Raw genomic sequence first — 25,950 nt, 5'->3', positions numbered from 1 at the left:
ATACAATTGGATAATGAGAACATATATATCACACCCATGTTAAACTCCACAAAATTGACCCTAATATCCCAGACCTGTGTGTTAAATGTAACACACATTTGGGCACCTTGTATCATTGCCTGTGGGAATGTGCTGAGATACAAATCTTTGAGCTCAGTACTGCACTATATCTCTGAGATTACTTCTACCCGATACCACTAATCCCAGAACTTTGCATCCTAAATCTTTACAGAGGGAATATCTCTTTACATAGGAGAAGGAAATGGTTGACCTCTGTTACAAGCTAGATGTTCAATTTCTCTCCACTATGTCAGTTCCCCATCACTTGGTCATTGGTTAAAACAATTAACGTCAAGCCTAGTTCTTGAAAAATGTACTTATATAGTAAAAAAGAAGGCACCAGAGTTTTTGCAAACCAGTGATATTGTAGAAGCATTGGAATTATAAATCTGTATATTCTTTATTTTTTAGGTGAATATTGGCTATAGTCTAAGCGTATTCTGCATTATCTGCGACTACATATTATACTTATGCATTTTTATTTTTGGAAATGTGAGGACTTAATTTTTTTAAATGTGTCTGAATGTTTGGTGGTTATGTTTTTGTCTCTTTGGGTTGGGGAGGGGGGGTGTATGTGTGAAAAAAAGCAACATTTTACGCACTCAAGTCATGCCTGGGTGACATATTGTGGGAAATGTGAATCAAACTGTACTGCTTTAAGTACTGTACTGCTTTAAGTACTGTACTGCTTTAAGTACTGTACATCCCAGCATTGACTCTCTGCGTTGGAGACAGAGCTGGGATACTCACAGCGTGTTTGAGCCAGCAGTCCTTGAAGACCGGTCTCATCTTTTTGTGGACCACCACCTCCTGTAAGTCCTCCAGGGACGGGTGCTGGCCGATCTCCTCCTCAAACGGCAGCATGTACTCATCCACTGGGCCTGACCAATCAACACAACAGCAATGTGTCTTAGCACAGAACGCCTTATAGGCTATGCTACATCGTTACCCATAAGCTATGCATTCTCATTTGTCTATTACACAGCATTAAAAGGTCTCATCCTGATTCCAATGTGGTATGGTTGCTGATAAATCGCAGAGTAGGATCCTGTGTGTGTGTGTTTGCGTGTATATGACTCACCGTCGGCCGCCTTGCAGCGCGACACCAGCTCCCACAGCACCAGGCCCATGGCGTACATGTCTATCCTGAGAAAGGCGTCCCGCTGGAAGTTGATGGCACCTTCCAGGACCTCCGGCGCCATATAGCGCCTGGTACCCACCTGGACAACAGAGATAGACGGACAAGACACTGTCAGACAAGGTCCACTACACACACAAACAAACAAGTGGACATACACATACACTTCCTTGTCGTGTGAGTATGTGGAGCTAACTTTAAAACAGTGTCTCCATGATGTTCCTTGTTCCTAGTTAGTATGACACATTTTCACAGCTTAAATGGCTCCCTAATTCCTGTACACTAGTCAAAAGCAGCTAACCCTTGGGACGCAACCAGACTGATGGTAGCCCACTCACCTGGCCGTGAGTGTCCCCTGGGGGCTTGCCCGGCTCGAACCGCACCGCCAGCCCAAAGTCCCCGATGATGGCCGTCAGGTCGGTCCGCAGCATCACGTTCTTACTCTTGAAGTCCCTGGAGGGGAGAAGGAAGAGAGGACGGGGGTTCATCGACAGTTTTCTTTTTTAGCCAATCAATTAACATCGGTGATTGGCCTGAGAGTTTCCCCCCCTGACTTGGGATCAGTTTGCCCTTTGTCAAGCCTGAACTTATCCTGAACTACACACAAATAAAGCCCACAGAGAACGGTCCCGTCTAGATTTATGGCTCGGTTTGATTATAACTGAATTGAAGTGTATTCCCAATGGAATAAACTGCAAACAATTTTGATGTCCTGCAGAAAAATAAAATTGCAGTCCAGAGATTTGAGTGCAATAATAACAACAGACTCCCTCAGGGTTAGATGCCTCCAGATTGCAGAATGAAGACACAGGGGACAGCAGACAGAACAAAGATTCAGCATAAACATCAATACGCTATAGGATTAACCTCAACTTTACTTTGCCAGATAGGTCATTGAGAAAACAAAAATCTGCTTGAACCAGGCCATGTCTAATGTTTCTCTCTCTCTTTTACACACACAGATTTTTGAGTTCGGTTTCGTTTTGATTCTTTAAAAAAAATCAATCAAGTTTTCGATTTCGGTTTCAATTATTTGTTTAACATGAAATGCACAATGTATTATGTGGGTTGAATGCTGTAACAACGCAGAATAAAACAATTCATGAAAGTCCCATGATGATAGTGACTGCTCATCCCTTATTAACCATAATTTATTCACATTACTTTAATAAAATATTTCAGTTGTGCATATTACATTTGTTTTACTTGACTATTTCATTCCAAGTCATCTCATCTCTATAGGAGCTACTGCCTATGCTGTCTGACGAAATACCCATTTTGTAGTTCTTCAACTTAATTAAGGCATACTTTTTTTTTATGACGGCGGAATACCAACTATCAATCACCTGGATCATGTATTTTCAGATAGAGATGCCTCGCGAAGCAACAGCTGCTCTCTATATCACCTCATAATCTCGCATTCTTCAGCAGCAGTCGTAAAAGAAACAGACCGGACAAGTATATGCGCAATGGATTATGGTCATTGTAGTTAATTACCACATTTATGCGCTAAACTATGTAGAATATCGGCCTGTTGGAAACTACAACTCCCTTCTACATCGCACAGTTCAGGCTGGATCTAATTTATCTCTAGAGAAATTGCAATGTCTGCATTGTGCTCACAGAAAAGTAGCAAAAGAAATCAAATTCAAATAATTGAACCGACGTCTCTCAATTAGTTGTTAATTACATTTATTTAAATCTACATTTCTGTCAATCGCTCAGCTCTAAACACACACCTAAGTGCTGAACTCGTGTGCCTTACCTGTGAGCAATGGCCGGTTTGGGTCCCTCTCCTTTGTAGCGAGGCACGTCTTCGTGCAGGTAGGCCAGCCCGCAGGCCATGGTCTCAGCGATGTGGCACAGCTCAGTCCAGCTGATTGCATTCCCTTTCAGATAGTCCGTCAGGGAGCCCTGGAGCATAGTCAGAGAGAGACACACACGCCGCGCGCATACACAGAACAAGAGAAAAAGAGAGAAAGAGTGAGAAAGAAGTGGCGCTGTTAACAACTAGCTACAGTAAGACATCCCCAGAGCACACTAAATAGCTTGTCAATGATTGAACTGGGAAAAATAAAAGTGTACCAAACTGCAGAGACAGGGTTGACATCATTCATATTGTTTATTGTCCGATACATGCCAGCCAACCCACTGTGGTCAGTCAAATTGGGTGTTATTAAATTGTAGCAAACAACTTTCACGCTACTGAAAATTAAACAGCAAGGAAAATTAAAAGGCAATAGCTCTCAGAGCAACAAAACGCAGCTTCCTCAGTGCCAATAAATAAATAGTGGATCTCTGTAGCAAGCCTGATACGAAAGCCTAGAGAACATTGCTAAAGCTCAGTGGCGGGAACTTGTGAAGGCTAACAGATATAAACTAATGTCCCAGACTTACAGATGGTTTTATACTTCCTCCCCCAAACCTAACCTCCCCACACCTTAACACCTCTTCCTCCACCCCAGTCTCGCTCCTCACCCTCTCGTGGAACTCAGAGATGAGCCACAGCTCCATCTCCAGGTTGGTCCCGCGCTTCTCGGCGGCGATGTAGCGCAGCAGGTTCTCGTGCTTCATCCCCGGTGTTAGGAACACGTCCCGCTCGTTCGTCCACGACTGTTTATCCTGTGGGACGACACACAAACAAAGAGGTGTTGTTACACCAAGGCTTCAGAGGACACAGACAGTTGAATCAACCTTTCAGCAACTTACCTGAATGGGGAAGACCTTGACAGCCACGTATTCATTCATCATCTGGGCCTTCCACACACAGCCGAAGCGCCCCCTGGCCTTAATCTCCAGCAACTGCAGGGGTTTGAGACCCACCAGGGGGGAGGGAGGGAGAACTAGGCCGGGATCCTGGTAGATCAAGAGGTCAGAGGTCAGTACAGGTAAACACTGGGTCATTATATTCAACAAGGTTATGAGGATTAATTGCAACTCACGAAATACTTACAATTTATATAATAACTGGAGCTTTTATATCAATGTAAATTATGAATTCTAATACTCCGTTTCAAAACAGTTGAAAAGAAAAACAGATAAGCCTTTATGCACAATGGCTTGTGTAAAGTAGATGTACAGATACTGACAACGAACAGTAGTAAACTAGTAACAGTAGTAAACTAACAATGGTCCTATAGGTATCACACCAGTGGCACCGACTACCTCTAGATGGAGCTAGTTGTTAACAGAGGTCCTGTGTGGCCTACTTGGCAGCTTAGGGGCTACTAACAAGATGGCCTCCGAAAAACAAGGAATGAAAACGGCAAGAGCGAGAGAATACAGGAGTGAGAAACCACAAACTGGAAAGAGGTAGCACCACAGAAGATAAGTAAACAGCTCTACAGACAAAGAGAGTCAACAATACCGACAGACAGGACGACTACAATAAGTAGTAACTTTACTTTGATTTTAATCCTCAATTATTTGTTTTGTGTGTGTGGTATTGTTCCACTCAGCTGAGGGAAGTCTACATGCACTTTAAACATGTCAAATAAATTCAGTCATTCAAAGATGAAAACAGAAGAGTGATGGGAAGCAAAAGTGAAAGATGCGTAGCTAGGGAGGGGAATTGGCCGACCTCATTGATGTCCACATGGCCATAGGGCGGCTTGCGGTGGCGGTACATCCAGAAGGCCAGCAGCAGGGCCATGGAGAGCATGGTGATGGGCAGCAGTGAGTAGACCAGCACATTGAGTAGTGTGGGCATGGGGGGAGGCGACTTGATCACTGGCGGTAGAGAGAGGGACAGAACACAGTGTTACTCAGCGGCCATCGAGGAGCAAGGGGGGGGGCGAGAAAAAGAGACAGAGAAAAGATGGAGGGAGGGGTGAGAGAAAATAAAAATTGAATAGGTAAAGAGAGAGAGGGAGGAAGAAGGGGAGAGAAGAGAACGGGAAAAGGGGGGAAAACAAGGAGGGAGTAGTGGAAAGGAGGGAAGGATAGGGAGAGAGGTAGATTGAGGGAGGGTAGAAAGAGGAGAGGGGAAGGGGAAACTGGCAGAGATATAGGAATAGTTAGGCACACACTATAGTTTTTTCCACCCTTCTAAGCCAAGCTTTGGCTTTAACACACACAAATAAGTTTGCTGCCTGTCTGGATGTCTGTGTGCTCAAGAAAATCTGGAGAGGAAAGGGAGCTGTAAAATATAAGAGGTGCTATTCTCCTGGGCAGAATTGCCCCTAACTTTTAGAGCTTCAGTCTGCAAACATGCAGTGTAATTCAATACTCGTGTGGCCTCTTGCACATTTCTGTCCATCGTGTTTAAGATCCTACAATACCCCACTGTGAGGACCTTTTGGGGAACAAAGTCAATACTTAACCCTGGGTGAGGCCCGCGGAGCTTCCAACTTGGTTTAAAGCTGGTATAGGTCTTACACGGATGTCAAATATAATATAAACTTACTGGGTTTCACATCACACCAGGCAGGGTTAGAATACCAAGTTAACATACCAAGACATCACAGCAAAGCAGGTGATATTGGCTCGGGAAACAAGTGGCGCGAACAGTGATTGGGAAAATCAAATATTCCAAAATGACGACAAGCCAATTCAGATATGGGTCAATATAACGTCTACATTCGACTAGCCCTTGACATCTGACCCCAGACAGAGGAGTATGGGAGTGATCAGGGGTGCATTCCAGAAACACAAATTATACTCAGGTCTGCAAAAGACTATCAGATCTTAACAATGCCTTGGTGTTTTAACGTCTCAGGAACCCAATCATATATGGATCTTATGATCTGCACAGGCCGGAGCAGAATTTGTGTAGAACATTGCAATCGAGGTGTAGCCTAACCATAGAAATGTAATTAGTAGCGCAGACTTTTCCTTTCGTGCTCTGTGACGGCGGCCCTATCTACTTTCTATGGGTGTTAAACAAAGAGGTCGAGTCCTACACTCACTTGGTCCGTTGACATCAGGCAGGTGAGTGAACCTCTCGTTGCAGAAGTTCCCCTCGCAGCAACAGAAGAACACCTGAGGATTCTCCTCTGTCGCCACACACTCTTGCCTGAGAGAAAGAACGGGAGATAACATTTAAGTGACCGTCAAAGGGGAAATGTTTTGGTCTAGGGTAGCGAAGGGAGCGCCTCCGCTTTCTATTGGCTTCAGTAGTTCAGAGGGAATGTGGTTATACCCTATGACGGGTCGTGTTCAGAATGCCATGAAAAGCAGTGAAACAGGAAGGTTATACCTGAAACTGTCCAATAAGAAACTGTTCTTAGATTTTCCGTTGCCAGACGTTTTAAAAAGTGTTGCTACAGTGTGCCCTACTGAACATGACCCCAGAGACAGAACTAGAGCCAATATGACCTGCTCAGACACCTAACTAACCCTTAGCTAACCATCCCCCTCCGTTCCCTTCCCTCGCCATGCAACACTCACACTATTGGCCCTGGTCTCTGATGCGGGGCCCACAGCGAAACTACTTATTGACCTCTGTGGAGGACAGGACTGGAAGGAGAGGACTGGCGGTGTCGCCATGATTCTGCTGGCGCCAGGCACATCGGCAGCGTCGGGCCATGTCAGCAATGTGGCGGCCTGGCGGGTCATTGGGCAGTGTCCTCTCTCCTCAGAGAGCCAGAGCCAATGGCGAGGCCAGCCAGTCGCCCCTGACAACACTGAAAGGAGGCCGGGATTAAGGGCTGCTTAGCCTTGTGAGAGTCTCCTCAAGCTGTCCCGATATGAACTCAAACTCCCACAAGAAACATGCTTGTGATCATGATGCGAATTTTAAGATTGACATTTGAAGACCTCATTGTATGTCTAGAGAAGCGGGATCACACTGAGATAACTGTGGCCTCCAGGATCAACTTAAATGCTTTACTATTTCAATGCATTTATATCAATGCATTCGAGGAACCTGGATCTTTGATCCCACAGGGTATTATGTACACAATTAATTCAGAGCAGGTCGGACCACCTCACTGGTGCCGGCAAAGTAACATCCCTTTACATAAGTCTAATCTACAACAGTCGTGAGCGTTTAAAAAAAATCTTTCAGACTTAAGCCCGTCACTCAACACGCTTCAGTGTTTGGTATTTCAAACATGCACCGGAGACTCTACTCGTCTGCTATTTTAAGAAGTGGTGACCTCTAGTTTTAAGCAACCTCGGATTGCTGCCGTTGCGTTTCAAGATCAGTCATTGTTGCTGGCCCACTTTCACATGAGGGATCGGGGAATCGTTTCATAGATAGCGTCCCACTATAATAAAGGCTAACACAGCTTTAGAACTGAGCTTTTAGAAAACGTCTGGTTAAATACCTCAAAACAAAAGCCCTGAATGCATTGGTACCTTGGCTGTTCTCATTCAACACTAGAAAACATTTTTCAGCTATTATACAAATATCCTGCAGAAACATTTTAGAGTTGATCATTCAAACCATGTACACATCCACACACCATTTGTCTCGCTCCGTAAACAATGCAGTGGATTGGTCCTAGTCAAAGCTTAGGGCACTTTGCTCCTCTCTAATGTGTATCTGGGGAGAAGTGACTGTATTCAAGCTTCTTATCCGGATCCATTTATTCAATGATTTCTCTTGGTCTCGGGAGCAGGGCTGGAAATAGATTGCAAAGGCAGAAGGCAAGTGGTAGAAAAATCTAAACGCACCACTCCGCCTGACTTCCCCCGAGACGTTATCGAGCACCTACGGGACCCGCCAGGCGCGGGATAATTGAATATTCCAGTTTGACGGAGAGACGTTTAATATAGAGTCCAATAAATCTTCCGATAAATGAAATGAAAACAAAAAATGACAGTAATGCGAGCAAACGTCAGAGACAACCTTGTGTGAGTTTGCACACACATGCCAGCTGTGAAGTCAATGCAGTAATGTGTGAGTGACAAATCCAACTGTGTGTTAATGTTTTATATATGGTGATATCTGATGGTTAGATTAACAGTCATTATCATACTCTAACATTTGTTGAGCCTTTGAGCACACTGGGAAAATGAAAACATTTGATACCAACCATAGAGGGGGACACAGATTCGACCTCAGCTCCACACCAGGGCCTGTTTTGATGAAGCGTCTCAGAGTAGGACTGCTGATATAGGATCAGTTGCCGCCTTTAGAACTTAATGAATACTGTTATATGGGCAGGGGAAAGCTGATGCTAGATCAGCACTCCCATCCCGAGAAACTCTTTGTGAATACAAGGACCCTAATATTTTAGCCGGAGGAAGGCAGAGTTTATCGAATGTACAATACAGATTTATTAAATAGTTGATAGGCACAACGGTAGGAGATTCTACCTGTCATAGCAGTTGAAGTCATCCAGCCAGCAGCCCTTCTTCACCAGCTCTATGGTACCCGAGTTGTTTCGCCATGAGGCGTAGCAGTGCGACCGCTTGTCCTTCTCACCCTCGCAGCGCTCTACCCCACTCTGGTTGGTCTTCTCGATCTCATAGTTGATGTTATAGAACAAGCAGTCCTGTGTGTCCACCTCTCCATGGCTTGGTCCTGTCAGAGACAGAAAGACGAGGTGCGTTAGTTTGGTCAAGTATCATAGTGGCACTGTTAACCCAGGTTAAACGCACCCCATAACTGGACGGTTAAACGCACCCCGTAACTGGACGGTTAAACGCACCCCGTAACTGGACGGTTAAACGCACCCCGTAACTGGACGGTTAAACGCACCCCGTAACTGGACGGTTAAACGCACCCCGTAACTGGACGGTTAAACGCACCCCGTAACTGGACGGTTAAACGCACCCCGTAACTGGACGGTTAAACGCACCCCGTAACTGGACGGTTAAACACACCCTATAACAGGGGTAGGCCACTAGATTCAGCTGCGGGCTTATTTTTGTCGGAGAGGATGGTGGGGGGGGGGAGACATACATAGACAACTAAACCCAAAAAGAGAATTTGAAAATAATAATTTCCTATTTTCATTACATTGATACACAACTCACTTTTGGCTGAATTCCTGGTTATTTTTGTCCTTTTTTATATCAAAACACATTGCTGTGTTTGGTACAACCTTCTCCGAAGTTCCACATCTAGACATAAACACTCAAAAAGATGCTCTCCCTTTAAATACAACCAAATATGCAAGTCAGGATTCAGATATAATACAAAGATCAGGACCGATCAAAAATCACAGATGACCTGTAAAACCACTCGACCACTGTGTGTCAATGGGTTTGTTGTTAAAGAAAAAAGTTTGCTACTGAAGCACTCCAACCGAGGCAGGGGACTCTCCCGTCTCACGTAGTGTGGTACAGTAGCAGGGATTTCTGTGGCGGTGGTGGGCGTGTTTGATGAAGACATGGCTCCCGGCACGGCGGCGCCACCACCACCCTGCGGCGCACAGAAACTAGTCTCAATTTCCTCTTTTGTCAAAACAGCACTCGAGACGTTATTCACGCCTTATTTTGATAACGGGGCAGAGGGTTGACATTTTCTGATCATGAAAGCGGAGTACGTGCCGAAAGAGGTAACGAGAAAAGTAGAGTAGTTTAGGGGAGAGAGGGAAAGAGAGAGCGTACACAGTAGGCTGCAACAGACTGAAGGCAAGTGCAGCGTTTGCCAGCACACAAAGCAGCATCAACGCACCTCAGAGGGAGGGTTATCATCATCATCATCTAAAGCCACGGCTGTGATCATCAAAGAGCATGGCCGGGGGAAGTGAAGGGACAGACCTTTGACCTCTGATACTTTCTCGGTAGCAGAGAATGAGGTCTTTCAGATAACCTCGTCGGTACAGAAACACAGAGCTGCATTTTTCTTTGACAAGGAAACACCAGGAGAAAAGGCTCCAGAATCAGGGGATATCTTTACATTACGTTTTTGATATTGTACAGGATGATTTGATGCATTTGAGTTTTTACCACATGCTAAACAAGTTTGACAAATATGAAATCCCCATTTTCTTTCATGCACTAATCATTTTTGGATTCCCTCCGGATATATTGAATCATTAGTATGTGGACAGCTTATTTTCTCTATATGATGACAAATACTGACACTCAGCCTACACAGTATATTTTCTCAGCACATACACTGCATATGCACTTGACTGAGGTCCAGATCAAGATCTTGATATGCATGTTAGAAATTTCTACACATATGTAAGCGGGTGCATGCGCATCAGGTGCGCATCTCCCCCCAGATATATCCCTGTCCCATTATAGAGCATATCCTAGCTCCGTATATAAAATATGAAGGACATGAGTATCTGGAACATCCTTATATCCTTACTCCTTAGATCTAACAAAATGTTAGATATCCAGAAATATAAATTAAAGATACACCTTGATATTGACCATTTTCACCCAGTGAAAACTGAACAGTTTTTCATTGATATAAGAAATATTTGCTGTAAGAAGAACACATTAAAAACCTGTTGCAAACCAAATGAGCTTGAGTGGTAAAAGCTACCCTTTTCAGCACCCAAAAGCCATTTTACCAACCTTTTGAGACCATTGATGACAAATCTTCACTCAGCTCGAATGTTTAACAGCCAGTGGCATTAGCCGTTCATAGCAACAATTAGGGATGTGCATGAGTAATCGAGGACTCAAACAGACATCAAAGCTTGATCTTTAACCAGCAATCATATTTTTTTCACCAAATACTGTAAAACTATTTGGTGGATTGTGCTTTGAGGCTGCCTGAACGGGCAAGTGAAATTGTCTTGAAAACAACATTAAATTTGCTTGGACTCCAGTTTTCCGTTTGTACATGTGCATTTGAGGGGCACAACAAAAAAGAAACCAAGCATCACAGTTCGTCTCCCTAAATTCCCTGTCCCCGTCTTGCATTCACTTCACTGTGTTCCGACCGTTTCCTCCACACACACACGCGTGCTGATTGCGCACACAAGCTACCGTTAGGCCTACAGAAATAAATGCCTATAAAAAAACATATCTGATGGGATACACAAGCTACATTCCTTGCCAAATGACGACACTTATCACAAATTCAAAATGGACTGGTTGACTAAAGTAGGGAAATGTGTGTTAGAACAATGAGCTGCAGTTTTGGATTAATTGCGTCCGGTCTATTTTCCGCTTAAGCTACTTTGCGAACTGCTAGTGTCTTTTAGAATCGGTTAGTCTAGGCTATAACCCCCCCTAAACATAGACATGCAAAAACATTAGTTTGATAAAGACAAAGAGCGTATTTTCATCAGAATCATTATGTCTAGGTCTACTCACCAAACAGATGTCATGGTCATAATTAATCCCCATGCAGTATTCAACGTGGAATTGTTCATCAATTTAGAAAATTCCAAAAAAACAGGCAGAATAAACAAAATCGAATATCTATATAATCGAAAAGACAGAGACTATGATTTGTGACCCAGATTTATTTTTCTTTCAACTTGCCAAATTGTGGCCCAATTCATAAGGTCACTGAGAATAACAGTTCCAGGCACGAGATGCTCATCACTTCTCACTGGTAACTTTTTTTCATTTGGAAAACTATTCTGTTCCATTTTATTCTGTTATTTTACTTGTTTTAAACTATAAAATAGGTGTATCTTGACTGTGATAAGGGCTCAGAAAATGAGTGTCTTGTCTGCTAAATTAATAAAACAAGGCTATGCTATAGCAGTGGCATTTGCTTGTTGAAGCCTGAGGTTACTGCCAAATGTATTTATAACTAACCCATGATAGTTAATCTGTGTCGTTTACAGTGGGAGAAAATGAAGCATAGTGGACAGAACAAGCAAGGAGGTGGGTAAAGCCAAGCACGAGCTCACAATATCCTATTGGTGTGTTGTAGCATGTATTTGCATATTTCCATTTGGGAACGCCTACTCTGAAGTGTGCGTATGCAAAAACTCAATTTGTCCTTGCACTCGATCTAAACAGATTTTTTTTTTAACTCTGGCAAAGCGTCTGTGTTCGTAACAGATTTTAGTTTTGGGAAACAGAAAAATGTATTGAGATAAGATCTCATCGATGAGAAAATTAGCAGAATGTCGGCGCACTGTCAACTAGTTCCATCCTCTCCCACTACCCGCAACTAGACGTATTTGGTGGTGAGAAAACATTCTAAAAGGATGCTTCAGCTTTGTTGCCCTTGTGACGTGTCTGGGTTACCCTTTCTGAAGATTATATTCTATCATGGTTATACAACCAGTTGATTTTACGGTTTCAATAAATTGACCTTAAAACGGCACTTGCTTTTTTATTGACTGAATATATGGCAATTTAACAATTAGGAATTGTTATCTGTAATATTTATGATAAATTTGGCACTGTTGCGATCTGTTGGCATATATACTGAACAAAATATACAGGCAACATGTAAAGTGGTCCCATGTTTCATGAGCTGAAATAAAAGATTACTGAAATGTTCCATATGCACAAAAAGCTAATTTCTCTCATATTTTGTGCACAAAATTGTTACATCCCTATTTCTCCTTTGCCAAGATAATCCATCCACCTGACACGTGTGGCATATCAAGAAGCTGAACATCATGATCATTACACAGGTGCACCTTGTGCTGGGGGACAATAAAATGCCACTAAAATGTGCAGTTTTGTCACACAACACCACAGATGTCTCAGGTTTTGAGGGAGCGTGCAATTGCAGGAATGTCCACCAGAGCTGTTGCCAGAGAATTTAATGTCCATTTCTCTACCATAAGCCACCTCCAACATCGTTTTAGAGAATTTGGCATTACGTCGAACCGGACTAAAAACCGCAGACCAAGTGTAACCACACCAGCCCAGGACCGCCACATCCGAATTCTCCACCTGCGGGATCTTCTGATACCAGCCACCCGGACAGCTGATGAAACTGAGTATTTTGGTCTGTAATAAAGTCCTTTAGTTAGAAAAAAATTATTCTGATTGGCTAGGCCTGCTTCCCCAGTGGGTGGGCTTGGCTCCCAAATGGGTGGGCCTATGCCCTCCCAGGCCCACCCACAGCTGTGCCCCTGCCCAGTCATGTGAAATCCATAGATTAGTGACATTTATTTCAATTTGACTGATTTCCTTATATGAACTGTAACTCAGTAAAATCTTGAAATTATTGCATTTATATTTATTTTCCCAGTATAGATAAATGTGCAATTTTTTTGCAGTGTGGGACTTGTGCTCTAAAAATATGTATTTTAAATTTGAGTACTCAAACAAAATGTTAGTATTCAAACAGCCACAACATTTTAAATGCTCATCCCTAGCAACAATCCCCACAGGCATAGAGGCCTCATCTCTGCATTTCCTGGAATATTACAATTGGCCGCTTGACAAGGGTGGCGTATCCTTGCCTTGGCAGAGGAGTGAAAGGTCATCAAGGAGACTACCCCGGTGGTGTGTGTGAATGGAGAGAAAAGAGAAAGAAAACAGTGCTCCTTCCAAAAGGAAACAGGCCAAAAGAACAGCAGGAAGGAGAGCTCCTCTTCCCCTTCCCGCTGGAGCGAGGGAGTGAGAGAGGGTGAACGAGAGAGAGGAGCAGTGTTTACTATACAACACAAATTTGGCAGCGCCGACCACGGCAGATGTTCTTGCCAATCTGTGCATTACTGTCGCTAGGCGACGGGAAATGTGGGAGCATACGACGTCGCCCCACTCCCCCAGACAAAGCCCTATTCAACCCCTCATTCACACACACACACACACACACACACACACACACACACACACACACACACACACACACACACACAGAGACGCACACCCACACACACAGAGAGAAACACACATACGATGTACATAAACACTAATGGCAGAAACACACACACCCCGGGATCAGTGTGAGACTGGAAATGGAGCTCGATGCCAATGTCCTGTTCGTGTTGCTGCACGACGGGTTGAATACTTAAAACCCCGCTGCCTCAGCAATGGACCCTCATCAACATTCAGGAGCTGAATTTACAGGGTTCCATGGGGATATTAAGGCTAATGGCAATAGCAGATGTCAGGAGCAACAAAAGAAGTATGCACTCAAAACGCCGCTCCAGACACTGGGCCTTTGAGGTGCACGTTACAACCGCTGATCTCCCCCTTTACATTATGTGGGCAATATAATTTTACTGTTACCAGTTTTTCTGGCCCGTGTACAGTGGGGCTGGCACCAGCGCTTTGAGCAGGCTAATTCACGACAGTATGACATAACCAAAAGCTACAAAAAAAAAAACTATAATAATTAAAGTTAGTGCTGATAATCATTGGTGGTCTTAAAAAAAAGACACTGTAAAATAGGGACACCGTAAAAGCCAAGTAAACTAAGCCCAGGCCTCACTAGAGAGAGATGCTAGAGAGAGGCCTGCTGCTTCCTAGTCAATAGAAAAAGAACAGTGGATCATTAGAGCCAGCCAAACAGCTTTACCCTACTTCAGGAACAAAAGACAAAACCATCTGTTCTAGCACATCTTCAAACAGAACATCTTGTTCAGTACTGACTGCCTGAAATGGAGCGACTTAGCAAAAACAATCATTTCCCCAGGAAGACAGTGCAATATGTCAGTACAATGTTCAATCTTAGCTATACAGCAGCATTTTGAAGGGGGTTTGTGGCACCAATCTGAAATGGCCGAACCAAACACTGCTTTATAACCACAGCAGTTGGCGAACTCTGGTGCGAAGTAGCCACTGGTTATAGAGCAAAAACAATCAGAAAAGCAATTCACACGCAACTGAGGCAAATTCCCTTCGAATTCCACAGTCATGAAGCCAAAGGAGAAACTCTAAATCCAGTTTCCCAGAAGTACACTGGGCAATTGCAAAATCCTCTCACTTAAATTAACTTATTTTCCAGTTCTCTTGTCCACATAACACACTATGATTCATCAAGGCTTGTTGAAACTTAACTACAATAAACGGTTGACTCACTTATAGGTAGATGATGCATGCCAAAAAATAGATTCATCAGGTTAAATTCACCAAAGTGAATAGTGCCAAATTCAAAGATTACAGTAAAACGATTGCATTCGACTCGGAGGCACAACGATCTAGACCTAAACATTTGCCACCCATGCTTACTCGCCATCCAAAGAACTGTTAGAGAGTGAGTAGAACAGCTCAGTCTAGATATCACCACGTGAAATGACCCAAAAGTGTTTATCGGAACCAAAAGGCCCAAAGTAAGCTGTTTCACATAGGGCTGGGAATTTCCAGGGACCTCACGATATTATCACGATACTTGGGTGCTGATACGATATGTACTGCTATTCGATACTGTGATTTTGTTGCGATTCGATGTTCCAAACGTATTGCTCTGCTGCAGAGGGACAACAGGCGAGCCATGAGAAAATGATCATTCATGGAAATAAAAGTGCTGAAAACAAATCGGCTACCTATTTAAAAAGATGGAGAACAAACTATGACGGAAAAATACTGGCGTTTTGGTGCAGGTACAGCCAACTAACGCAAAAATAATATTGCGATAGAACAATACGATATAGAGCGTCAAATAATCCCGATATGTAATTTATACATTTTTCTTTCCCATCACTAGTTTCTCGGCTACAGGCCTATTCCTAGGAACCCTGTACCATCACAGCAATTCAAAGGGGAAGAAAAAGCAGTGGGTCTCCAACGCAGACTTACATAAAGACGGCTGGGCGGTTTGTGGGGAGGAGGAAAAAAGAACAGGGAAAGTCGAACTAATTTCATATGGCTCATAAACGGCATCAGTCTGCACCACTGTGCACACACACGGGGTCAGAACAGAACGAGGCACAACTGCGAGCAGTGCTCCCGCATTCCTTGCAAGTACCTCAGTGTGTAATTAGAAGCAGAATTTGGCAAACCACAAGAAGACAGCAGCAAACGCTTTATCACACAAAACATATTGAGGTCTTCTCAACTAGGCTCCGAGGCTTGTTTGCTGTATAAACAACAGAGGAATTATATTATGGTGCGTGTTCATTTTGTTGGGGACATCTGTAGCCCCGGAATGAGCTATGACTTGGACGTGGAATGTTTTGGGGGGGGGCTTTACGATGGCTGGGTACTCGAAGTGTTCACCCTAACAGGATAGGCTACATGAGTATCACAACACTTGTGAGACAGGGAGCTTAGGCCTACATTTCCCGAACCAACCGGATAACTTTGATAACAGGCTGTATGAAAAAACATCATGCTGTATGAAAAATATACTTACAACAAAGCCTATACAAGACACTGACGCATGCTTCCAGGGAAATGCGTCTCAATATCTGTAGCAAAACAGTCATAAACACACCACTAGTTGCTACCAACTTCATTCAGTCAGTCTTGTTCAACAAGCAAATGTGAGTCATATGTACAAACATCTACAGGTGGACAATAAGCACTGGGGAACTCAACCATGCTTTGGATGAAAATCTTATCAAGCCAATAAATTCCTACAAAAATGAGGTCATTACCTGCCGTTGAGTTGTTGACTGCTAATTGTCTTGCCTCTGGCCAATAGGGAGCCTTGTATGCAGGCCTAATCTTTACTTTTGAGAGAGAGCGAGCGAGAGCGCAGCCCCTTGAATTGAGAGAGAGAGACAGAGATTATGTTGGATACACAATCTGTCATCACTTCTCTTTCTCTGGCTTGGGGTTTGGCTTGGGGTTTGGCATGGCGGATGGGACCACATGAAAAGCCTGCGGTTCACCCACTATGGTTGAGACTCTTGTCTGCCTGAGTTCATTTCTAGGCCTTGAGCCCAGGCGCGTGGCTAGAGCATTGTCCTCTCACCAAACAGAACGCAAAAATTCTTGCAGCTTCACTGAAATAACATTACTCAACACTGTACAAGAGCAAAGGATAATAAAATTTACACAATATTGCTGAGATAGAATAAGAACAAGGTCCTGGGGATTGTGTAAATAAATAATCTATATGCCCAAATATACCCTTATAGTGCACAAGCTTCCTCTACACTCTCCACTGGGCTTTAAACATACAAATGAGGCACCTTGATTGATCTTATATAATTTCGGCAGCATTGAAGAGCACAGAATGTGCTTCTGAGGCACATAAGATTCTAACTAAAGTAGCTAAAGTGGGACTAGCATAGCTCTACACAGGAATGCCTGGGGCAGGTTTATCACTAATAAGAATGCACATACGTCACAATAAGAATGAGACATTAACAATCCAAGGCGCATCCATATATTCTCATACATTCCTCTCTTCTCCAACAGGTTTCTAAGAATTGAGCTGTGAAGCCTTGACAAAATCCTGGCAAAATCTTGGGTGCCAAAACATGACATTTATTCTCTAACACTATGCTCAAACCAGACGTTCGAAAAGCATTAAACATTTATGGATATTTAGCTAGCTAGCTTGCAGTTGCTAGCTAATTTGTCCTATTTAGCTAGCTAGCTTGCTGTTGCTAACTAATTTGTCCTGGGATATAAACATTGAGTTTTTATTTTACCTGAAAGGCACATGGTCCTCTACTCCGACAATTAATCCACACATAAAACGTTAAACCGAATCGTTTCTAGTCATCTCTCCTCCTTCCAGGATTTTTCTTCTTTAGACTTCATATGGCAATGGCAACTAACTTTCATAATAAGGTGTATTACCACAACCGACCTCAGTTCATCTTTCAATCACCCACGTGGGTATAACCAATGAGAAGGCACATGGGTATATGCTTCTAAAAGCCAATGAGGAGATGGGAGAGGCAGGACTTGCATCATGTTCTGCGTCACAAATAGAAGCAACTTCTATTTTAGCGCCTGGCAATGCAGACGCTCGTTGGCACGCGCAAGCAGTGTGGGTGCAATGATTGAATAACATGTGTACATTTTTTTGCAACGCACTTGACGCGTCCGGTTTGGGCAACGTGTAAGGCAGTGGTTCCCAAACTGTGGGGTGTGCAAGTAGTATTAACCTGTTGTGGTATAGGGGGCAGTATTTTCACGGCCAGATAAAAAACATACCCGATTTAATCTGGTTACTACTCCTGCCCAGAAACTAGAATATGCATATAATTAGTAGATGTGGATAGAAAACACTCAAGTTTCTAAAACTGTTTGAATGGTGTCTGTGAGTATAACAGAACTCATATGGCAGGCCAAAACCTGAGAAGATTCCATACAGGAAGTGCCCTGTCTGACAATTTGTTGTCCCTCTATCGACATTACAGCATCTGTGCTGTAACGTGACACTTTAAGGCTTCCATTGGCTCTCTAAAGCCGCCAGAAAGTGGAATGGGGTGTCTGCTGTCTCTGGGCAAAGTATAGGAGCAGAGTTTGTAAGTGGTCAGCCTGGGGACAGTGAGACTGGAGATGCGCGTTCACGAGACTTCTCAATTTTTTTATTTCTGTCTTTGAATGAATACAACATTGCCCGGTTGGTATAATGTCGCTATTTTACGAGAAAAGTAGCATAAAAATTGATTTTAAACAGCGATTGACATGCTTCTAAGTACGGTAATGGAATATTTTGAATTTTTTTAAAATTTTTGTCACAAAATGCGCTCGCGCGTTACCCTTCGGATAGTGACCTGAACGCACGAACAAAACGGAGGTATTTGGATATAATTATGGATTATTTGGAACCAAAACAACATGTTGTTGAAGTAGAAGTCTTGGGAGTGCATTCTGACAAAGAACAGCAAAGGTAATGCAATTTTTCTAATAGTAATTCTGAGTTTAGGTGACCCCGAAGTTGGCGGATGTGAAAATAGCTAGCCGTGATGGCTGAGCTATGTACTCAGAATATTGCAAAATAGGCTTTCGCCGAAAAGCTATTTTAAAAATCGGACATAGCGATTGCATAAAGGAGTTCTGTATCTATAATTCTTAAAATAATTGTTATGTATTTTGTCAACGTTTATCATGAGTAATTTAGTAAATTCACCGGACGTTTTCGGTGGGTATGCTAGTTCTGAACATCACATGCTAATGTAAAAAGCTGTTTTTTTATATAAATATGAACTTCATTGAACAAAACATGCATGTATTGTATAACAATGTCCTAGGAGTGTCATCTGATGAAGATCAAAGGTTAGTGCTGCATTTAGCTGTGTTTTGGGTATTTGTGATGCATGCTAGTTGCTTGGAAATGGCTGTGTGGTTTTTTGTGTCTTTGTACTCTCCTAACATAATCTAATGTTTTGCTTTCGCTGTAAAGCCTTTTGGAAATCGGATAACGTGGTTCGATTCAGGATAAGTTTATCTATAAAATGGTGTAAAATAGTCCTATGTTTGAGAACTTTGAATTATGACATTTTGTGGTTTTAAATTTGCCGCTCTGATTTTTCACTGGCTGTTGAATAGTGTGGGACAATTTCTTACCACCTCCCCTAGAGAGGTTAATACATTTTTTTTATTTTTTTATCAAGGAACTCAGTCTGGCTTCAACTTACTCTTGAAAGTTGTAATAGTAAAATGCACAAGGTGCAATTCTGAAATTGGGTAGTGCATTATCAGTTTCCCCAGTCATTGAATACCATAGAGCAACATTTCCCAGGACTAAAAACTTGTAGACCCTATAAAACTGAAGCTCCTACTCAACTCTTACTGATAGCTTAGCTGAGGCCTAAATACCTAGGTCACATTCAGAAGGACACACTAAGCAAAACATTTTGAAACTGAAAAAGAAAATCTGTGTTATTATGAAACAAGTTCAGTAGTTTCTTACTGAAAACAACCAAATTGTAAAACAGAGAGAGATTCTGCATCAATCATTGGCTTTATCAAACGCTGATCTGCATATATCATGGAGATTAAGATAAATGAGAAATGTGTTCAGACGAAAAAGTGCATTGCATTGATGTGGCTATCTGGATGAAAAATGTATACCAAACCAATACAAGCTTTGAACCTTAAAATAGATACATTTTCGACTTTCATCAGCTCTCTTCTTCGGCACTATTGAAGGAGTGTCAGAACAGTAAAGACTAAAACCTAAGATGTATAGCCTAGTTCCTCTGATCTATAATGGTACCTGTTGAACGACTAATCAATTAGGACATATATTAAAAGGGATAGTTCACCAAAATTATGACATTTACCATGAAAGGAGTTTGGACAGGGAGAGACGGTAATCCACGCTTTGGTTTTGCTTACCTAACCATGGTCACCAACTGCTAACTTTAGCATTGTTAAGCCAAAGACCAATAAAAGTCAATGTACCCAAAATGAACATGTTTCTTAAGTAGGCCTATCTGAGAGGGATTGTGCAATGCAATGACTTGGTTAGAAGACACCCTGAATTGTCTGAAATAGGCCTAGTATAATACTTAAGGCTTAGTATAACCCACAAGTTTAACTTCCAAAGGGCAGGCATTGAAATCTAAGGATTAATAAAACAGATCTTAACACATAGGACATGTACTATGGGAACAATAATTAGCCTAGCTTAAATTGCTTACTTCTTTTTTTGGGGGGGGGGGGGGGGGGTATTTTCTTAACTGCATTGTTGGTTAAGGCCTTGTAAGTAAGCATTTCACTGTAAGGTCTACACCCATATACAGCTCATTGAGTGCGGTCTTAGTGCCAGCATCGGTTTGTGGTGGTAAATAGACAGCTACGAAGAATATAGATGAAAACTCTTGGTAAATAGTGTGGTCTACAGCTTATCATGAGATACTCTACCTCAGGCGAGCAAAACCTCCAGACTTCCTTAGATTTTGTGCACCAGCTGTTGTTTACAAATATACATAGACCCCCACCCCTTGTCTTACCAGAGGCCGCCGTTCTATCCTGCCGAAAAAAGCGGAAATCCCGCCAGCTGCATGTTATGTCGTCGTTCAGCCACGACTCGGTAAAACATAAGTAATTACAGTTTGTAATGTCTCGTTTGGTAGGATATACGTGATCGTAGTTCGTCTATTTTATTATCCATTGATTGTACTTTGGCTAATATGACCGATGGTAGATTACCCACTCGCCATCGGATCCTTACAAGGCACCCAGGCTTTCGTCCCGATATCTCCATATCTTTCTCCTAAAAATTACAGGGATGAGGGCCTTGTCGTGTGTCTGGAGTAAATCCGTCGTGCCCGACTCGTTGAAGGAAAAAAATTAAGTATTCTTCCAGTATGGGGTGAATAAGCTCTTTTCGGTCATAAGAGACGGTGGCAGAAACATTATGTACCAAATAAGTTACAAAAAACAATTGGCTAGGGGATCGTAAAATGGCAGCCATCTCCTCCGGCGCCATTATTGGACTTAGGGTGTTAAGTCGATGTCCATACCCAAGCGGAAATCTAATTAGCATAATAGAATACCCATCAATAGCAGTCTGTTTAAGCTAGAGATACCATTGTATTTCCATAGGCTGCATCTCAAGCCACGGCATCCGCCAATGGTGGCCTTCCGGATCTGCGGTGGAAGGTGGCCGAGCTACAGCAGTGTTTGTCAGACAATGAGACATCTAGAAATTCGGTCTTCTCATGAAAACGACTGTAGCGTCTGAACAGTTTGGCCCTTACACTAATGAGCCCGCTATGGAATGATGACTCTCACAAACACAAAGGTGTTCTCCGTTTTGCTCGGTACTGCCGATCTGCCATCTTCTGTCTGTAGTGTCCAAACATTTTGGGCTACACACTAATAAGATCCCTCTATGGAAAGGTGAGACTCTTGTGACCACGTACACTACCGGTCAAAGGTTTTAGAAGACCTACTCATTCGAGGGTTTTTCTTTATTTTACTCTTTTCTACATTGCAGAATAATAGTGAAGACATCACAAGTATGAAATAACACGTATGGAATCATGTAGTAACCAAAAAAAGTGTTAAATCGAAATATATTTTATATTTTGAGATTCTTCAAAAAAGCCACCCTTTGCCTTGATGACAGCTTTGCACACTCTTGACATTCTCTCATCCAGCTTCATGAGGTAGTCACCTGGAATGCATTTTAAATAACAGGTGTGCCTTGTTAAAAGTTAATTTGTGGAATTATTTTTTCTTAATGTGTTTGAGCCAATCAGTTCTGTTGTGACAAGGTAGGGGTGGTATACAGAAGTTAGCCTTATTTGGTAAAAGTCCATATTATGGCAAGAACAGCTAAAATGAGCAAAGAGAATTGTCAGTCCATCATTACTTTAAGACATGAAGCTCAGTCAATACAGAACATTTCAAGAACTTTGAACGTTTCTTCAAGTGCAGTCTCAAAAACCAAGCACTATGATGAAACTGACTGTCATGAGGACCGCCAAAGGAATGGAAGACCCAGAGTAACCTCTGCTGCAAATTACAAGTTCATTAGAGAGTTACCAGTCTCAGAAATTGCAGCCCAAATAAATGCTTCAGAGTTTAAGTAACAGACAACTGTTCAGAGGAGACTGAAAATCAGGCCTTCATGGCCAAATTGCTGCAAAGAAACCACAACTAAAAGAAAAAAAACTTGCTTGGGTCAAGAAACACGAGCAATAGACATCAGACCAGTCCAAATTTGAGATTTTTTTCCAACCGCCGTGTCTTTGTGAGACGGTGAACGGATGATCTCTGCATGTGTGGTTCCCACCGTGAAGCATGGAGGAGGTGGTGTGATGGTGTTTGCTGGCAACACTGTCCGTGATTTATTTAGAATTCAAGACACACTTAACCAGCATGGTTACCACAGCATTCTGCAGCGATACGCCATCCCATCTGGTTTGCACTTACTGGGACTATCATTTGTTTTTCAACAGGACAATGACTCAACACACCTCCAGGCTGTGTAAGGGCTATTTGACCAAGAAGGAGAGTGATGGAGTGCGGCATCAGATGACCTGGCCTCCACAATCACCTGACCTCAACCAAATTGAGATGGTTTGGGATGAGTTGGACCACAGAGCGAAGGAAAATCAGCTGGTTGAGAATGCCAAGAATGTGCAAAGCTGTCAAGGCAAAGGGTGGCTGCTTTGAAGAATCTAAAATATATTTTGATTTGTTAAACACTTTTTTGGTTACTACATGATTTCATGTTTTATTTCATAGTTTTGATGTCTTCACTATTATTCTACAATGTAGAAAATAGTACAAATAAAGAAAGAAAAACCCTTGAATGACTAGGTGTGTCCAAACTTCGACTGGTACATTACATATATATTTTATACTTTCCCCCAAAAAATGTTTTATCCATATGTTAGTTTATATAGCTCCACAGAGCACCCACAGCTTAGAGCTGTTTCAGGTGCCTTTTCACAAGGTGAGTTGCAGAAGGGGGGGGGTGTCTTCCTGCTCCAGTTAGCGGGTCCTGCAGGGCGTGATGGGGAGATCCTCCTCTCTCTGTCTTCCCTCCGGCCATGTAAATAAAGCACTCCATAAACTCCCGGCCTGCCCTGGAATTCCACACCCACTTAACTCAGCTGCCTCCCACGCCCACCATTCACTCCTTTGTGGTGTTCAGCCTTGCTTAACTGGTCCTGGCCAAGTCCCATCTCTCTCACACACACACACACACACACAGGATCTATTCCTCGGCCCTGTCTGAGCAACTGGAGAAGTCCAGTGTTGTTCTTGGCAGATGCAGCTACCTGAGCAGAGAACATTTCCTTGTCTGATCCCTACACTGAGCCAGTCACTTCCTGCAGAGGAAACTGGGCCACTGGATGAGGTCAAAGGGCACTCACTTGAGAGTTATATGTTTACTTCTGCACATCTGGGTGCCTAGCTAATACAACAGGACAAGCCTAAGGCAACAATTGCACAGACAAAAAATACAATGCTGCAAATTGCATCACTCTATGTATGACACGTGTCCTCAAAGCACTAACATACAGTTTACATGCAGAAAAGATCACCCATGTTGCATGCACGAGCGTTGCAAAATAAATGTACACATATGTTAGTCAATAATTTCACCCAAACTGCTTGCATCTGCATAGCCAGGCGCTAAAATACAACTTGGTTCTATTTTAGACGCTTGAAGCGTTGCATGTCCCACCTCTATCATCTACTCATTGGTGTCTAGCCACATGGGTGATTGAAAGATGAATGAGGTACACACTCCTGTCCAGTTCGTGGCGGTAGTGCACCTTAAAGTTGGTTGCCAACCATCATATAAAATCCACAGAAGGACGGACAGATTTATCAAAAGAAAACTAAACTAACTAGGTTTCCCCTTTTTTTTTTTTTATCTGTGGATTAAGTCGAGAACACACGATTTTGTATGACTCAACATGGGTCAAAATTCTACAACGATCCAGCAAAAAAAAATATGTTGATTTCAGGTAAAATAACAACCCAATGTTTATTTCCCCAGGACAAATTAGCTAGCAACAGCAAGCTAGTTAAATGCATGTTTCGACCTGTCCCCAAATTAATATATAGTTGGCTCACATTCGGTTTTAGTATTTTAACCTGAGTGTCATGAACATGTCTGGTCAGGATAGAAAAAAAAAATCAACATGTGCACGTGCAGTCTGGTCTAGAGGTCGACCGATTAATTAGGGCCGATTTCAAGTTTTCATAACAATCGGTAATCGGTATTTTTGGCCACCGATTTGCCGATTTAAAACCTTTTTTTTTTTAATATAAATATTTTTTAACTAGTCAAGTCAATTAAGAACACATTCTTATTTTCAATGACGGCCTAGGAACGGTGGGTTAACTGCCTTGTTCAGGGGCAGAATGACATATTTTTACCTTGTCAGCTTGGGGATGCAACCTTAAAGTTAACTAGTCCAACACTAACCACCTGCTTTACATTGCACTCCACGAGGAGCCTGCCTGTTACAAGAATGCAGTAAGAAGCCAAGGTAAGTTGCTAGCTAGCATTAAACTTCTTATAAAAACAATAAATCATCATCACTAGTTAACTACACATGGTTGATGATATTACTAGTTTATCTAGCCTGTCCTGCGTTGCATATAATCGATGCGGTGCGCATTCGCGAAAAAGGTCTGTTGTTGCTCCAACTTGTACCAAACCATAAACAATGTCTTTCTTACAATCAATACACAAGTATATATTTTTAAACCTGCATCTTTCGTTAATATTGCCTGCTAACATGAATTTCTTTTAACTAGGGAAAATGTGTCACCTCTGCAACAGAGTCAGGGTATATGCAGCAGTTTGGGCCGCCTGGCTCGTTGCAAACTGTGAAGACTATTTCTTCCTAACAAAGACAGCCGACTTCGCCAAACGGGGGATGATTTAACAAAAGCGCATTTGTGCTTTTTTCGCAATCGTTGCACGACTGTATCTAACCATAAACATCAATGTATATATTTTTAAACCTGCATATTTAGCTAAAAGAAATCCAGGTTAGCAGGCAATATTAACCAGGTGAAATTGTCACTTCTCTTCCGTTCATTGCACGCAGAGTCAGGGTATATGCAACAGTTTGTGCCGCCTGGCTCGCTGCGAACTAATTTGCCAGAATTTTACGTAATTATGACATAACATTGACGGTTGTGCAATGTAACAGGAACATTTAGACTTATGGATGCCACCCGTTAGATAAAATACGGAACGGTTCCGTATTTCACTGAAAGAATAAACGTGATAGGTCATTAATATGGTCGAATCCGGAAACTAAGGCTCGTATTTCCGTGTGTTATTATGTTATAATTAAGTCTATGATTTGATAGAGCAGTCTGACTGAGCGATGGTAAGCACCAGCAGGCTCGTAAGCATTCATTCAAAATAGCACTTTCGTGCATTTTGCCAGCAGCCCTTCGCAATGCATTGCGCTGTTTATGACTTCAAGCCTGTCAACTCCCAAGATTAGGCTGGTGTAACCGATGTGAAATGGCTAGCTAGTTAGCCGGGTGCACGCTAATAGTGTTTCAAACGTCACTCGCTCGAGACTTGTAGTTGTTTCCCTTGCTCTACATGGGTAACGCTGTTTCGAGGGTGGCTGTTGTCGATGTGTTCCTGGTTCGAGCGAGGAGAGGGACGGAAGCTATACTGT

The 25,950-nt window shown here is 42.6% G+C and overlaps 1 protein-coding gene across 1 annotated transcript in view; it reads right to left on the bottom strand.

The window, feature by feature from the left end:
* Positions 1-25,950, bottom strand: part of LOC106590375 (activin receptor type-2B) — a 66,512-nt gene that overhangs the window by 10,810 nt on the left and 29,752 nt on the right. The window contains exons 2-10 of the mRNA XM_014181341.3: positions 8,462-8,669; positions 6,106-6,212; positions 4,779-4,927; positions 3,908-4,054; positions 3,677-3,820; positions 2,964-3,112; positions 1,537-1,651; positions 1,142-1,280; positions 811-941 (exon numbers count right to left, since the gene is read on the bottom strand). Of these exons, the coding sequence (XP_014036816.1) occupies positions 811-941; positions 1,142-1,280; positions 1,537-1,651; positions 2,964-3,112; positions 3,677-3,820; positions 3,908-4,054; positions 4,779-4,927; positions 6,106-6,212; positions 8,462-8,669 (1,289 nt within the window). The remainder of the gene's footprint in view (positions 1-810; positions 942-1,141; positions 1,281-1,536; positions 1,652-2,963; positions 3,113-3,676; positions 3,821-3,907; positions 4,055-4,778; positions 4,928-6,105; positions 6,213-8,461; positions 8,670-25,950) is intronic.

Source organism: Salmo salar, chromosome 29 (genome assembly GCF_965601325.2).
Source record: "Salmo salar chromosome 29, fSalSal1, whole genome shotgun sequence".
NCBI lineage: Eukaryota > Metazoa > Chordata > Actinopteri > Salmoniformes > Salmonidae > Salmo > Salmo salar.
Note: the sequence above shows the minus strand (reverse complement) of the source record. Positions and strands in the feature narration are given on the sequence as shown.